Source organism: Fistularia commersonii, chromosome 7, assembly GCF_037954325.1.
Source record: "Fistularia commersonii isolate RoL2024-O1a breed Wild chromosome 7, RoL_Fcom_v1.0, whole genome shotgun sequence".
Lineage (NCBI taxonomy): Eukaryota > Metazoa > Chordata > Actinopteri > Syngnathiformes > Fistulariidae > Fistularia > Fistularia commersonii.
Genome location: NC_141290.1, coordinates 13,486,327 through 13,503,857, shown reverse-complemented (window position 1 = coordinate 13,503,857; position 17,531 = coordinate 13,486,327). Strand labels below are relative to the sequence as shown.

The following is a 17,531-nucleotide window of genomic DNA, read 5'->3' as shown; positions in this document are numbered from 1 at the left end:
ACACATATATGCACATGCAGGTAGGTCAGTGCTTCTCAATTATTTTCTGTTACGGCCCCCTAGGAAGAAGAAAACATTTTGCGCCCACCACCACCACTCTCCACTGCAACTATAAATGGTATAATTTTTCTACAAAGTTGTTTTATGTACACCTCTGCTCAACATTGTATCCTTATTAACATTAAAGAAAAGAAAAAATAAGTAGCTCTAGATCAACTTGCAACAATGAATATCGTTATTAACATTTATTAACATTACACTGCTCGCTGGTTTACTAAAGTAGCTTTCACAAAACGGGATGATTGTTGCCAATATTCGGTACGTTTTCCCTGAAAAACTTGAGCTTTCAGGTGATGATCGTTTGTCTCATTATCACCTTTCTTATCACACCTGTTAAATATTTTCCATGGTGTCTCTTGAGGGTTTGTTCACTGCACTTCATATTTTCCTCTTTGTGCTGTGTGTGCTCAAGCACAGTGCAAACAAAAACCTACACTATAGAGCTAATACTACACCATAAGCATGTTCCCCGGGGGTCACACTATCCCACTAATAAAGAAGCAATGGGGTAGGTACACATATCTTCTTTTCATTTGGCTGCTTCCTGTAGCGGTGGCCACAGTGACCACCCAGCCATATTCTCTGTACCCTCTTCTTTCACACCGACTAACTTCATGACTTCATTTTATTAATTAAAAATACTTTTTATTTTTGAGCCCTTTTCTTAAACTCAAGAAGACTTTACAGTACACCAGTGGATGTACACACTGTACATATGGACATAAGGAGTGTCTGTTATTAAGAACGGGGGAACCTATATTATCAAAACATACATGAGTCTCAGTTGCTCAATCCATCTCCTATCCGTCTTCCCCCTCTTATCCTGAGTTCAGGCTTGGGGGCAGCAGCCAGAGCAGTGAAGCCAAGACCTCTCTCTCCCCCGCCACATGGTCAAGCTCTTCTGGGGGGACTCAAACGCGTTCCCAGGCCAGCATGGAGACATAGTCTCTCCAGCGTGTCCCGGGTCTTCCCCGTGGTCTCCTCCCAGATGGACATGCCTGGAATACCTCCCCTGGAAGGGGTCCATCAGTCATACTGACCAGATGCTCGAGCCATCTCCTCTGGCTCCTCTCTATGTGGAGGAGCAGCAGCTCTACTCCGAGCTCCTCCCGGATGACCGAACTTCTCACCCTATCTCGAAGGGAGAGTCTGGCCAAACTGCAGAGGAAAGTCATTTCGGCCACTCGCATCCGTGATCTCATTCTTTCAGTCACTACCCACAGGTGAGGGTGGGAACATAGATCGACTGATATATTGAGAGCTTCGCCTTTTGGCTCAGCTTCCTCTTCACCACGACAGACTGGTACAGAGTCCACATCACTGCAGATGCCGCACCTTTTGATATCTCTCACGCCATCCTTCCCTCACTCGTGAACAAGACCCCGAGATACTTGAACTCCTCCACTTGGGGCAGGACCTCTTCCCTGACCCCAAGTGTGCATTCCACCCATTTCCGGTTGAGCTCCATAGTCTCAGATTTGGAGGTGCTTATTGTCATCCTGGCCGCTTCACACTTGGCTGTGAACCGTTCCAGTAAGAACTGGAGATCATGGTCTGATGAAGCCAACAGAACCACATCATCTGCAAAAAGCAGAGACTCGATCCTGCGGCCACCAAACCGGATCCCCTCGACAACACCCTGGCCGCGCCTAGAAATTCTGTCCATAAAGATTACAAACAGAATCGGTGACAAAGGGCAGCCCTGGGGGAGTCCAACTCTCACCAGACACCGGTCCAACTTACAACCGGCAATGCAGACCAAGCAATGCAGATCAAAGAACTGTGGCCTCAGGCGTGTTGGTGCCAAGAGTACATATAGACACCTTTATGCCTGTACATGGTGTTTATTATGGACGATCCGTGACAAGCACATAAGTCCAATAACAAAACAGCGCTTGGGTTCAGATCAAGGGGGCCGTTCCTCCCAATCACGCTCTTCCAAGTCGCACAGTCGTTGCCCACGTGAGCATTGAAGTCTCCCAGTAGAATGAGGGAGTCCTCGGTAGCTCCATGGGTGAAGGCCCGGCCACCAGATGCTCACCACCGAGCTCTGTCACTGTAAAAATATTTCTGGGCCTAATTGTATATCTTATAACCTTAAGACATTACATTACATAACACAACATTACAGTCATTTGGCAGACACTTTTACCAAGACCGACTTACAAGAAGTGCAATTCAGTCACTGAAGATCCGAAGTGCCAGTGGTCAGAAGTCAAGTATTAAACAGGACACATTAAAGAACAATACATTGACCTTTAGAATTTTCCTTTGGTTACATTTCTAGGAGCATTCGTATTTTTTCAGATGGACATCAGATTATAAGTTATTTAATGAATAATAAAAAAAATAAAATTAAACTTTCTTGAAATACCAAGAACATAAATATCCCCCTGAAGGGATGGTGCTGGTGTTCCACTCCTCGCCAGCAGGAAGCGATGTGCGTCTCTGTGCTCAGAGCGAGAGGATAAAGTCTCGCGATCAACGACAGACTTTCCTTCCGGCTCCGGTCCCCTATCAAGTGGAAAGGTACAGAGAACGCCGGTTTTGCAATCTATATATATCTCGTCCATCGTTTATTGAAATTATATTAAACGTTTTATTACTTGCTTATATTTGTAATTGTGTACGATATGTGGCTACATTTCTCCATGTAACGCTTCACACTGGCTGATGTGAGACTCGGTGTTGGAGGAGGTATCCCGGCTACGATGCCCATGAACGGGTGCCATATCTCTCAGTTGATACAGGCCGGTGTAGTTTAAATCAACATTTTTATCAAACGAAACCCTCATATGACATGACCCGACAACATAATTCGAAGTGGCGTTAAAGCGAAGGTCTAGTAATATTAATGCGGTTTTTGAGTGCATCATTTATGGGCGAACACTGAAGGCTAGTTAGCATGCTACCACCGGCTAACATAAGCTAACATGATATCTACGTTTGTCGCAGATGCTGATGCCCAAGAAGAACCGCATTGCTATCTATGAACTCCTCTTTAAAGAGGGTGTCATGGTGGCCAAAAAAGATGTCCATCTGGCCAAGCATCCCGAGCTTGCTGACAAGAATGTGCCCAATCTTCATGTGATGAAAGCAATGCAGGTGAGATGTGAGCAGTTCTTCACCGGGTAAAATAGTAAAGTTTCAAGCTGAATGGAGATGAAGTGAAAGAGAATTCACAGCAATATTTTTTCTCTCGGTAACAATAAACCTCTGATGCCCTATTATTGTGATTTGACTGAGTTGATCACTGGAAGTTTGAGGTAACGAAGAGGCCCTGTATATTCAGAGTTTCTAAAGTCCATGTTAACAGCTACATAGTACAGATCTTTAGATTTTTCAGTCATAGTCACAGCACATCATATGTAGGCTAAGGTCCTTTTTATCACTAGAAAGAAACAAGTTAGTCAGCCAACAGACATATACTCCAAATAATATTGCAATCCTTTATTTAGCATTATACACTCAGTGTTTTGAATCCTCAGTTATTGGACCTAATTGTCATTCAGCTATCAATGTGGATTGAATAAACATTTTAATGTCAGACCACTTTAATGTTGTCATTTTTGATTCAGAAAATCAGCCCCCCCACCTAAAATGCATATATTTTAAAGTGTTAAGAGATGGTCTTGAATCATATTTTAATTTAAACATTTACTTTTGGTTAATTCCATCTGAAGTTAGGCTGTCATTGAAGAGGCTGCATGGTGCCTTTAAGATGTTGAGGAATCCCCAACTTAACCTTTCTTTTAAGTATTTTGTCCTCATACCAGCTAGTATGTATGATTGTCATTTTCTTAATCATACATTTACTTTCCTTTCAGTCCTTGAAGTCCTGTGGGTACGTCAAGGAGCAATTTGCCTGGCGTCATTTTTATTGGTATCTCACCAATGAGGGTATCCAGTACCTTAGAGAATTCCTCCACCTTCCCTCTGAGATTGTACCCGCCACCCTGCGTCGCCAGACTCGTCCTGAGACTGCAAGGCCTCGGCCAAAAGGTAACCCCTCTAAAATTTTAATGTACCTAAAATATGTAATCTTTTTGTGAAGTTCAAATGTGAGACAGAACTATATTTTTCATACTATATAGTCATTTCATTGTCTATGCATCTATATGTGGTGTTTTTATGGTTAATGCTTAGTTTGCTGAATTAAAATTACATTTGGTTCAGATTCCTACTCTGAGGGTCTGACTTGTTAGTCAAGCCATTCTTGACTGTTTGTGTCTAACAGCAACCCCACCATTGTGATTTATTATAAGAATCATTGCCTGTGTAATGTGGATTCAGCTCATCCTGTCATTCAGAGCAGCTTAGACCCCTTGAATAGGCAATGGGGGTTTTCTGTCTACCCCTTGACTGGCAATATATTTTGCACTTTGACTTCCTGTTCTGCTGGCCCTGAGGTAGACAACTGTGGCCTTTCTGCCTGGATGAGTACAGCTATAGCTGTAACCCTCACATTTTGACTGTTAAATCTTCCATGGTGGATTTTCATTTAAGAGACTACTTTAAATGAAAACTTTAATTTAATTGCACAAATCCAATTGACCGGGGCATCTGAAAGAGACTGAGATATAGCACTATAAGTGTTTTTGAAGCTGATGTATCCAGATTTTTATATTTCTGCCTGTTTAAGTCAGCAGTGGAATGGAATAGGTATATGATTTGACCATGAGAGTGCTACGATAACAGATGTCTTGATTCATACTGCAATGTGTTCAGATCTCAGTTGATCTTACAGACCTACGATGCTCCATATGAGGACTGATGTAAGAGGGTATTTAAGTCCTGAAAATAGCAAAATTGAAAAACAATTGAGAGGTAAACAAATCCTGTTTCAGTTTGTGCACTGAAGCTAATAAAACCCTCAAAGAGGTTGACTTGGGCTAGAGTTCCAGAAAAAAATTATACTAGCTTTTGCTACCCAACCACAGTCTTTTACTTAAACTTAAACTTAATTATACTTAACCATTGTTTATTTTCAAGTTACAGGTATTCTTGAGGAGCCAGTGAGGCACAAGTGGATTTGTCTGTAAACCTCACTTGTCATTCAGCAAAATTATTGTCTTGTATCGGCAATTGTTGCAATTAGCTTTGCTTTACTAAACTATGAAAAAGGTCTCAAGTCAGGTCTGAGATAATCTGTGTTAATAAGTCCAGGACGCATTTTAATAAGTGATTCCCTATCAGGTATGGTTAAACAGCAGAAGTACCAGAAAAAGGTTCTCTACAAGCTCTTTTTAAAATGCATGTTTTTTTTGTTTTTTTACAGGAATGGAGGGGGACAGGCCTGCCCGCCTCAACCGTGGAGAGTCTGACAGAGACGCTTACAGGCGATCTGCTGCTCCTCGTATGTACACAGTGATGCGTCTGAAGGGATCTGTCCACCTGTTAATTTCGAAATATTCATGAAAAATGAAGTAATAGAATTTCCGAGGCTTTAGCTTTTGTCTGAAGTTTCATGAAGATTTAGTTGCCTCCTCTTAGTACATAATGCTGTTAAGCTGTGGCCATCCTTGCAGTTTTAAATTTTTTTTCCTGTTTTCCCTTCAGCTGGCGCTGACAAGAAAGCAGAGGCTGGGGCTGGAGCTGCCACAGAGTTCCAGTTTGTAAGTAAATCCTTTTTTCCCCCTCAAAGGTTAACATACTTTATTCAAGAGTGGAATGTGGCTATTGCAACTATATAACCCCCCCAACACAAACACCACTACCAACAATCCTGTTTAAAATGCTTTTCAATTTAGATTGAGCAGATTTTTGGGGAATATAGTATATGCTGCACTTTCGACACTGGAAACCCTTTTTTTTTTTCTTATTTCAGAGGGGTGGCTTTGGACGTGGCAGAGGACAGCAGCCTCAGTAAATTTCACAATCCCTTTCTGTACAATAAAGAAAACAAAAATCCATCAATCCCTCTCTTGTCTTGTAAATAAGTAGCTGTAAATATAGTGGTTGTTTGAAGCAAAGTCAAAATGAAAAGTGCAGTGAATGTTTTCACTGGTGTAATATTTCCTACTGTTCACAGAAATTAGGATATTAGCAATAAGCTGGCTGATCAAGTTGTGGCCTATGTTCTGTTTTGAGTTTCAACAGGAAACTATTTTAAAGCTTTCCTTTTTCTTTTTCAAAAAGCATGGAATCATCACAAAGGAGCCAGAGGTGCCTTTCTAAACTAAGTTAGGAGTTTATTCAGAGCCACCAGTTTGGGATTTCATAAATACTTTAGTAAACCTCTTATGTCCTAGTGGACCAAAGTGAATGGACCTCAGCTTTCTATAGAATATGAACACTTATTTAAGGTGATTTGGGACCTTTTGTGTAGATATGATCTTTGATTGAATAGATGTAACCCTTTATGTCTACTTAAGATATGTACATAGTACAGTTATACTCTTGTCCAGCACACAAAGCTCTTGCTGCAGTTCACAGCAAACCATTGAGTGGAGGCAGTTTTCGTATGTGGTAAGTAGAAACCCATTAGCTGAACCCGAGGAATAAAATCAACCATTTCAGCGCTCTAATAACCACTGGGAGGAAATAACAGCACATCACGAAACTTGACTGAATGTTATGTAATAACACAGATGTCAAAGTGAAATACTGGTGTTTATTTGTTGGCACATTTATATTACAATCTTCAGTCTGCTCGCACTGGTTTGATTCCACAGTCCCAAACGACAAGACAGGAACGAAAAACTTAGGTGACACATACCTTGTCGAATACAGTTTAAAGTATGGAACAAGGCAGAGGTCAATGGCAACAAGTGCATGTCTAACTATTTAATTAGAATATTTTGGGCAGTCTTACAAAAAAATCAATTCTTACTTGTGCATGAGAAGTATGCAAACATTTAACATAACCATGTTCGAATCCTCAGGCGCTAAATGTGCTTTTATCAATGAACACTTTGCTTTGGCCACAAGATGGAGCCAGTTAAAGGAGACCACCCGTAGCCCCAATTAACTTTAGAACTCAATTGTTCAATACCATATAAAGGAGCAATTTCAATGTCAGTCGCCAGGAAGTGTGCAAGTTTGCTCAATTGAGGCCCCTTTAAAGCTGATGAGATGGTAGCTCCATTTACAGCCTAAACCACCTCTTACACAAGAACATTTTAGAATTCAGGGGCAGTTTCCAAATATTCTAAAAGAAGCCCAACATTGACCTAGTTGCAATGGTGTCATGTTAAACATCTACAAGACGTTAGCCTTTTAGAAACAGACTAATAAACAAAAAATATGGACATGAATTAAGTCACTGGCTGATACATGTGAAAATCCTCAGTTTTTCAGGCAGTACCTTTCATCTTCAAACCTTTATTTCATCTTTATTAATTTACCTAATTTGGCTTTTTGTACCATCACATACAGGCAGATGCCCTTAGTACTTAAATGCAGGTTTAGGTCGAGACAGGAACATCAACTGGACATTTCCTGATGTCCTGATGTTCCACAAAGGGAATCAAACTAAGACCTTGGCTGCCACTCCTTTCTGATACACTGATTAAAATCAAGTCTGTCTTCTGTTCAGGAGACTTTACACTTCCCTTATCTAAATTGTTATTCAGAATATCAATTTTAGTCCAGATCACAGGCCAGTATGTGAGGAGTCTTAAGAAACCTTTATTTATCAGGACACTTTGCTTCCTTGTAAATTAAAACCCAAAACAAAAAAAGTTGGTTTCTAAGGTTTGCTTGTCTGAAGTTCAAACAATAGATTTTTCTCCCATTACCTTAATTTTACCTGATTATAGTATACAAATTTGGTTTGATGTAATAGTGCATGATCTTAAATACTCAATTTAACAGCGATAACCCATCTGTGCAAGGCCGGCTTCATTCAGGGAATTTTATATTTTATTGATAGTTGCATTTTGCAAGCTGCTTGAAACACAGCTTCCTCGTTATTTGATAAAGCTTAACCAGTTTCTTGAAATACGAAGACACTGTGACATGAATGTTTTCAAAATCACCCTATCCAGTGAGTGCAAATGTGATTACATTAATGTTCATATTTGAGTACTGTCTTCCGTTTTCTGTCAAAATACCTAATCTGATCTCCGCTGACTTTAATAATTGCAGTAATATTTCAATATAAACATCTGTCAGCTGCTGTCCATGTATTGATTCAGCAGATAGCCCAAAGAAATGTTAACATAGTCAATCTTGCATGAATTATATGACTTATCTCATGAGGTATCATGAGACAATCTCATAATAAATATTTATAAACATCAAAATGATTGTGCAAATGAAGACAACTAGGCGTAGGGTGATGATAGTTAGCTGATGCTGAGATCATACAAACTCCTCACAAAGGTGCTAACTGCGCCTGCCACGCATAAGGATTGTTTTCTCTTATGTTGTTGAGCTGAAACCTATCACAAAAAATTATCCTGAAGTATCAACAGTAATTGGAGATGATCTGGCATGTTATGGGCTATTTGTTCGGCTGAACCATCAAGCCATTTTGCATGTAGCTTAGATGTTTGTAAGCGACAGTTTACATTCAAATTAGATGCCTGCTCGCCTCCACAGCTTTTACACTATGCAACTAAAATGCGAGCAATAAAGGCTGCAGATTTCTCTGTATAAAGCCAGCCTGCTGGGGGCTCTTAAGAGAAAATCTCCCATCGATTCTATCAATCCATTAACTCAATGGCCATTTAATATTTGTCAGGGTTAAAGCTCAGAGGCCAGACAAGAACATAAGTGACAATCAGCTCAACATAAGATATTTCTATGTGTCTTTTTGATCTTCCTTCTGCCAGGAGATAGACTAAATGCTATCTGATGGTACCAGCAGAAAAAGTTCTGTGGCATGCCAGTGAGCGCAGTGGGACAAGTCAGTTACTATAGGTTCAAATCTTGGTAATTAAAAAACAAAAATCCATAGTATTGTGCTAATGACCGACAGACACTAGCAGAGAGGAACCACGAAGAGAAAATAAAGTGGGCTGACTTGTGAAGATTCAATCATTTATAAACCAGTGGTAGTTCGCACGCTTAATAAGATGGCCAGAGCGGTAATGAACAAACATTTACTGTTACGAATTTGTTTTGGTTTAAGACACAAAAGTGAGGATTTGTTGAATATTCAATCATAAATTGGTTCTTTAAAGTTGGATGTATTCCTTGTTTTCGAGCCCCTGATGTCTACCATCTAAACAAAGCATGAAACCTGCCATCTGTTCCAAAAGCCAGCGCCACAGCTTCAATCAGCTCTTCCGGCCACGGTTGAAATGACATGTAGCATTCATAGACGTGCAAGAGGTGTTTTGTCATTTGTACTCTTAACCTTTCATCTATACAGAAATAAACACTTTACATTAAAAACCTCTTACATGCTATCTACAGCGTCTCGAGTTTCACAGTATTGAGCCAGCTGCCGAGTGACACAGCTCAGCTAAAGAGACTTGCCAGACATTGGAGAGGAAAAAAAATAAAAACAAAAAAAATCTAGTATCCAAAAGCATTTTACAAGTTAAAAACACAGTCTCAAACTGTACAAGGCTTGTTTGTTCTGCATCTTGCCAAAGACAGCATTATAGATTTCATTACTTTCAATGTCAATCATGTGGTTTGAGTCTTTTTTTGGAGATGCAGATTAAATACTAAACAGGAGGGTGGATATTTAAAAAAAAAAAAAAATCATGACCAAAGTTAAAAGTGCCTGATAAAGTCACCTGTGCTATGTTACAAACACAATGTAAACAATTGCTTTTAACCAAACTAAATGAGGAGTAGAACATGAAATTGGTTTTAATAACTTAGTTGATATGTACTGTTTTTTTTTTCTTTTGAAATTACAAGTCCATGATTTTGAAATTTACTATGACTATTGTCTCAGTATCTGGAGGAAGACTTTTCAGTCAGTCACAAAGAAAGCATATTTCGAGAAAACATAAAAGGATGAAAAGGAGGTAAATACACTAAGGGGAGGGGGTGTTTTACATTGTATGTTGACATTCTTTCACTCTTACAGTAATTTTGCTCTTCTCAAGAGTGACACTTGTAGTGCTTGGCCAGCTTTCCCAATAAGAGACATATCGACGCTTAATTTAAAACTATCATGTCGCCGCATCATCAGAACGTGAAAAGAAAAACAGAGAATCTAAAAACCTTTTGCACAAGTATGTTGCACAGTCTGCATCAAGCCAGTCAGACATAATAGTGCTCATGCAAGACAAAGTCACTTCCCACACTTCTGTTCATTCACATACAGAGAACATTTCCAATCTTTTATAACAGGGGAGAAGGTACACTAATGGGCACATTAATTCACATAAAATAACTGAAAAAAATGGAGGAGACGTTAAAAGGACCATCGAAAAGCCTTCCGTTTAAGCACTAAGTTTACACTTTTACATTACAACAGTAAAAAGTAGTTCTCGCATTCAATTAACACCCCACTAAGGGGCATGTTGAGGAAAAGAGAAATAGGGGAGTAAGGGAACATTTCATGCAATTGTAAATAAAAAGGAAATAAAAGGAGTCAAAAATTACATTTACAAAGTGATGCAGACTATTCACCCAACACTTGTCATCAAGTCTGTGCCACACTTCTGGCACAAAGGAGTTGGCAAGGCAAACCATGTTATTGAGACAGGAGGAGGAGGAGAGAAGAAAAAAGAGAAGAGAAAGACATGTAAGCGCAAGTGGTGGCGAAAGCTCCAGGGGGTGTCAGTTATGGTTTTTAGTTATCTGATACCCGAAACGGAGCTCTGGTTGATGCTGTAGGAGGGGGAGAGCTCCCCGCCTATCGTGGCCACCAAAGGTGTTCCGTTACTGGTCAGGCAACTCTCCTGGAGAGCCTCGAAGTAAGTGGCCTGCACCGGCTTGTGACACTGCAACAATTGTATGGCATCGTCTATTTTAAACCATTCCCTTTTTCTCCCTGTTGAAAGAACAAGACGCCACTGTGAAACAAGTTCAAACATGTGAGACAACAAGAGAATAAAAGCATTATAGGGGGAGGTTTTGGCTAATTGTCAGTGCTGTGTACGACACTGATGGGTAAAATCACAAGAGCAGAAAACAAGCCAGGGCTGTAATCCCCCCCCAACAAACCGACAGTAAAATCTGAACACAGTAATATGACCCAAATGTGGGGGAAAAACAAGGATTTATCAAACTACTGACGCCATGTGACAGCCTGAGAACTTTGCACATATGATCCCATTTTGACAAGTTGACAAGTGCTGTTTACCAATGTTGACTGAGTCCTCCCAGTCCTCCAGTACTTCTGTTACAATTAGAACATACACATAGGTTCTGTGTTTTCTCTCTTGGTTCTGTGGGGAGAAAGGAATATGTACTTTTAATCTCACCCAAGGGTATCATGATGTTCAAATAGCTTTGAAAGGTCAACAAATAAATGCCACCTTACCTCAAAAACTCCAACCAAGCGACCTAAAGTACCCTTAACACCAGCCTGAAAAAGACAAAAAGCAGCAAAAAAAAGTCAGCGATTTTAAAGAACACACTTACAATAGACCACTGAGGAAATTCTTATAATAGGAAAAGTAAAAAGGTAGCGAAGACTCCAGGAGGGCATAACAGAAGGAAATGTTAGATTATTGAATATTTGGCTTCAATGTGTTTTTCTTTGTGCAATGTTTTGTGAAAATACCTTTGCTGACAATACACATTCATTTTTATTAAGAATACATCAAAGAAAGCCAACAGTTTGTTCATACACACACACACACAAACAGGGAAAAGGGAGGCAGGAGACAGACTGATAATTCCCTGTGTTGCACCATCACAATAGAATTAACTGACTTTTTCATTCTCAGTGTTCCCTTTGTTTATATTTTACACCACTGCAACCTAACATCCCCAGAATTAGAACAGCTATGTCCTGATCAGGGACCCCATTCATTATAACTATGTTGAATAGCTTGTATTCTGTGCCAAATGAATGGATTCTTCAAAATACCATTTTATATATACACACACATACATACATACATACACCCAACTCAAGGATATATTTAATTAATAAATACTGGAAGCAGACTTATAAGCAGTATAAAACGGTTTGCTTCTATTAATTGAGGTACATATGACAATGAAGTACAGCATGGAACTCATGTTCTCTATTTATAAATTGACTTCCTGTTATTGATTGCTCTTTGCTGATACTCCAGAGTAAGAAACAAAAGAAGTTGCCTTTTTTTGCTCTGATATAGGGCTGGGTAAATAATCAGTATTTCAAACCCCTTCTTTGAAAGTAATATTTAATTTAAGTGTGACAGCATACACTTCAGTTTGCTAAATTGACATTGCAATTATCTTGTCCCATTTTATTTATATCCTTGTGAAAAGGTTTGGAATATTTTTGTGAACTTTGAAAGAGCATCTCTGATGGGTTTGTTTTTTATTTGTAGGTTACTTCTAACTGCAGCCAATTTCTTGCCTGCTGCTTCATACTTATTGTAGATATGTTTTGCACATTTTAGAGCTGAGTTCCTGCATGTCCCTTCGCCATGATTTCTAAAACAACAAATGACTGGGGAAGCAAAGTGTTTCTTACAGAATTGTATAAATGAAAACCAATGATTGTCACATGAAAAACAGTGATCTGTGTCTTGAAAGACACCTTTAAATTGTATATCATAGTTTTCAATATAAAAATACAATGCAACAGTACAGCTACATCATTTTATATATATTCAAATACTGCCCAGGCCTACTCTGGCAAGGAATGAGTTAAACTTAACAAAGTCATCACACCATTTTTGTGATGGATTGTGCTTTGCAAAATCCTTGCACAGGATTAGAATATTATTAAACTGTGTTTACTGGAATGAAGTCTACCAACTATTTGAAAGCCATTCACTCAGGAAGTATGTGTGCCAATGGCATGTCCTTTGGCATGTGTTTGTATATCTAGGGGGGAGGAGTGAGAACATACACTCACACTACTGAGTGAATTTTGTAAATTGTGCTGTTATATTCTTCCTACCAACCACCGGCTGGCTTTTGTAACTGGCTTGTCTCACCAAAGAAAAAGTGGTAAAGAGGAAAGTTTCATCTCTGAGCGCTGTGGGTGGGACATTGTTATTGAAACAGACTTCCTTGGAGAATGAAGGCACTACAGGGCGCCCGCATCACAAAATTGAATTAAATCATTGAATCATCCTGCTGATATGGATTTTCCGAAATCAATCGTATTCAAACTGGCAGTTATGATGAATATGCCTTTTTAACTGCTCAGAAGCAAAAGTTCTGTTTTGTAGTAAGCATGAACATTCTACTTCTATTTGGTCTTACTCCAAGGCAGATCTCAAATCTAAGATGTAAGTCAAATGTGGATGCGCAGTAAGGCCACCTGCTGGCAACTCTGCTGCTTCTTAAGGTTCCAGTTTCAGTCTATAAATAAATGTTGACTCCAAACACTGTAACGCGGTGTCAGTGTTGCACTTTTCAGGCCTCCAGCGAGATCATGTGGAAAGGCACAGGCAGGCCCACCACTAGAAAATCCACAGATAGGCCAGAGATTAAATAACAGGCCAAGTGTCAACCCCTATGTCTAAATGAGACAGAAAAATATCTCCTAAATCTAGCATTTGAGGAACTGATAGGAGTTGTTGGAATCATCTTAGAAGAAGTTGTACTGGACTGAGGCTGCATTTCAAGTTATGCAATGCTGTCCTGTGTCTTCATGGTGCAGGATTAGGTTGTATGACTACTAAGCATAAGGAGAGATTATAGAGTGACAAAAGAGCCCTCCTAAATCTTCAGCCTCCTCCTAAGTGATGCTTCTTCAATCATGTCCCTGGAAAGACTCCAAACCAATAAGCATAACAAATCAGTCACCACTCATATGGTCATCAGAATAAGCTTGTCAGGATTAGACTACGTCCTGTTACACCACTATCCAATAAGAGGCTTAGGAAACCAGAGTGCGTGGTGATGCATGAAGTACGTTTTCATTGTGGCCTTTTAGAACTTTTAACAGATCTCACTGGTGATGTGACTTTGCTTTTGACCCGGTGGAAATATGTTGGCAGGCACCGGTGTCCTGCAACAGCCAAAGCTACCAAACAGCAAGGGCCAGGATAAGACATGATATCAGCATCAGTCACTGTGATGGATCACAAATAGAGAATAGGCTTTATATGGTCAGTGACCTGCCAACCACTGACAATCTAAGACTTTGTGTCTTCAACAGCCTGTTGGCACTGTTCAAAGGGGTGATTTGATGCATGTACATCACTGTATATACACTCCAAGGAGGTATAGGCAGGATATTGTCTTCCACTAAGGTTCTGTGCTTTTTACTAATTTTCTATCCCAGCTCACAATTACACCTGAAAAAAAACTAACTAAATTTCTACCCTTCAAACTACCTCTGCAAAATGGCTACTGGTGTGATATAGCTGACTGAAACCTTGAAAAAAGAAATGAGATGACTTCCTTTCATTATCTGTATGAATAGAAACAGAAACAGATGTTCAATCTCAGTGTATCCTCGTTTGACACCTAAACACTGCTGTGTAACATGATGCTATGATACAGCTTACATGTTGCTAGGCTCTTTCTTTCAGGCCATACAAACACCCCGGCTACATTAACAAAGTAAGTTAAGGGCAGGGTATGATGTCCAGTGTTAAATACAGATATGAAGTGACTGAAATGAAATGTAAACATCGTATGAGTTTATAAATACTATTATTTACAATCCTGCACATGGAAATATTTCTGAGTATGTGTTAAGTCTAGAAAGGCATGTCTCACCCCTGTATTAATAGATAAGACTTATAGATTTTTCCAGTGCTCACAGGTAGGCTCCTTTGACAAATTGATAAACTTTTCATGTGAAGAATTTGATAAAGACGCTTGGAAAATAACCAACCTCTTCACAAACTTCTCGAGCTGCAGCAACATTGGGCTCCTCCTCGGGCTCCATTCCCCCTCCAGGAACTATCCACTTGTCAGGATGTCGACTGCTGCTCACCAGTAGCACCTGAAATGCAAGACAATGCCGGTGGAGCAAAATGATATGATTTAATTTAATGTGCTGCTCACACTATATTGGAGTTGAGTTAAACAAGTTACATTCAAGAAGGGCAGAAGTTGTGTCCAATTAAACACTCACAAAAAAAAATCCACAATGCTTGCGATAATCTAATCATTTTGTACGGATGTTTGCCTTATGAGATGTCTAGAAAACATTATGTATCAAAAACATTAAAAAGTTATAGCTTCCCTGACAAAATAGTTTTTAATTAAAGTTAGATGTAATGTGTTAAGCCGTCTCACAGCCATGAACTGAAATTAGCAAGAGCCTGATGATAATGGTGTCTGTAGAAGCGATGTAGACACTGTTTGGTTTAGCCAGTGGTGCAGCATCATCCCGGTATGAACATCAGTAATACAGGAAAAATGACAGTGGAGTCTGGGAATAGCAATTGTAATTGTACATGGGCCTACTTTTAAAAGTATTGCTTTGGAAATGCAGCCACCTTGCTGCATGAGTGTCAACAGACAAAAAAGTTTCTGACCCAGTAAAGCAGTTTATTTGATAATAAAACCAAAAAAAATAATGCTTTGTTTTCATCTGCTTCTTCCCAAGCCCCAGATGTACCAGAAAACCTTGTTTCAAATTGATTTCAGAACCAGAGTACATAAACTCTAATTATTCGATCACACCTACACTGTGGTTGAAGGGAAAAAAAATCACACCGTCAGATGGGGGCATGAGTCAGAGTTTTCATTTATCCACGGACTTCTGGTGAGCTCATGATATCTACTTTTTGTGGAAATTCCATGGCTTCGTTGGATATCTGTCTGTATGGCTATTGACTGGTAAAAGTTACTTGCTACGACCTGGTCATGCTACGATCATTTCAATCTCTGCTAAATACTCAATTGAGAATCACGTCAGTCGCTAGTATCCCTCCCCTATCCGTCGCTTGGATAAATAAAACATACAAGTGTTGCGTCTAAATAAACCATCTTTGGTTATGGCGTTGACTAGATATCGGCTTCACAGATCGCTTCTGATCTCAGTATAACGTTTACTGGTGGTTTTCCTGTGAGAGCACACGCAGGTATAATAGGCTGGGCGGTGGCAAATCACAAGTGTTGAAATTAATTGAATGCTCGGGGTTTACTGTTCGGTTTAGTTGCGAGGATGCAGCTTTTTTTTCTTAACGTGGATATTAGTGTTAAGTGCATGCAGTAAAAAGGCAAGAATGCACGAATATGTTAAGGTCATGTGATGTGTAACAGTATGTTAAGCTAGCCGGGTATCGCCTCAAGTGCTGTCTTCTAGCTAAAGCTAACACTGCCATGAACCCCCGATGTTAGCAATACCAGTTGCATTGATGCTAACACGGTGAACACTAACAGATACTTGGATCCTCAATTGTTCCGCAAAATGAAAGGGGGTTATCATGGGTGGATGTATCATAAATCTAAACATTGGTATCGACGAATGAAGGCGACTGTTATTTTTTCCAACCTATACAATGGGAGGTGTTCGCTGGCCGATAGCCGGCTGCCTTCAGCAGGCGAGCACAGCTGGTTAGCAAGCTAATGTTAGCATTAGCAAAAAGCTAGCGGGTTAAATCTAGCTGTAGCGGCATGTTTTAACCTCCGAGGTTGCTATTCAGACAGCTAAACTTACATAACATCTGAAGGAATAGGCTGAAAATAATCATGAAAATACATCACGAGTGTCGGCAGTGTGAGCTTCTAAGTAAAAGTGAGCCATCCATAGGTGTTGGCAAAAAAACACAGCTCTGTTGCCGCATATGTTGATTTTCGAGCAAAAAGCACACACAGCTGCTAGTGTTAGCAAGTGTTAGCGTGGCCCGCCAGACCAAGACATCCCCGGACTCACCTCTTCCTCAGTCTCGCTCCTGAAGCACAGACAGGCGGCCCGCTTCTTGTAGCCATCCCCGTCGTACGTCCGGGTTTGGTTGGACTTGAGCTTCATCATTTCGGGGGCACAAAAGTTCAAAAGTACGACTAAGTTTACCACTTGTAAAGATGGCGATTGTAGACGCAAAGTCCTCCTCCGGGGAACCTCGGCGTTTTAATCAATAGAAATAACTTCTTCTTCGCTTCATTTTCACAAACCTCGGCACATCTACGGCACAGTCGCCATTACAAGAAGCTGCTACGCCTACAACGTAAGTGATCTCTCGGTAGCCTGACGTGCGAAAGAAAACCTCCTAATCCACGCTGAAGAATTGGGGCAGCGGATAGGTGGAAAACGCAACACCGCGCTCTGACTAGATTGAACCCGTGAAGGAAACGGGCACGTTTGGCTCCAACTAGCCTGCAACGGACTCTCGTTTTACCCCCAATGCACACGTAATATCGACTTTAAACCATCAAAATGTCTATTTCTGCTCAATGTATATCAATAAACTAGCCAATACGGGTCGAACTCTCAGTTTCAGCACCGCAGGTAATGGACAGCGACATTTTCATAATAGACGAGGATT

General features: G+C 40.1%; 2 protein-coding genes across 3 annotated transcripts; one reads left to right on the top strand and one right to left on the bottom strand.

Annotated features, from left to right (window-relative positions):
* Window positions 1-2,532: 2,532 nt before the first annotated feature.
* Window positions 2,533-5,972, top strand: rps10 (ribosomal protein S10). Its single transcript, XM_086149911.1, has 6 exons — window positions 2,533-2,589; window positions 3,016-3,165; window positions 3,888-4,062; window positions 5,339-5,416; window positions 5,620-5,675; window positions 5,888-5,972. Exons 2-6 carry the CDS (start codon window positions 3,016-3,018, stop codon window positions 5,927-5,929), a joined length of 501 nt encoding a protein of 166 aa, XP_086006037.1. The 5' UTR covers window positions 2,533-2,589; the 3' UTR covers window positions 5,930-5,972.
* A 690-nt stretch (window positions 5,973-6,662) lies between these two features.
* nudt3b (nudix (nucleoside diphosphate linked moiety X)-type motif 3b) lies at window positions 6,663-17,199 on the bottom strand. Of its 2 annotated transcripts, XM_086149909.1 has the most exons (6): window positions 16,922-17,199; window positions 14,930-15,040; window positions 11,456-11,500; window positions 11,276-11,360; window positions 10,778-10,963; window positions 6,663-10,628 (listed from the first exon to the last, which is right to left on the bottom strand). In XM_086149909.1, the coding sequence occupies exons 1-6, from the start codon at window positions 17,018-17,020 to the stop codon at window positions 10,468-10,470; spliced, it is 687 nt and encodes a 228-aa protein (XP_086006035.1). In that variant the 5' UTR covers window positions 17,021-17,199; the 3' UTR covers window positions 6,663-10,467. The 2 variants fall into 2 exon arrangements, with proteins under 2 accessions (XP_086006035.1, XP_086006036.1); XM_086149910.1 differs by having other exon boundaries at window positions 6,663-10,963.
* Window positions 17,200-17,531: the final 332 nt, after the last annotated feature.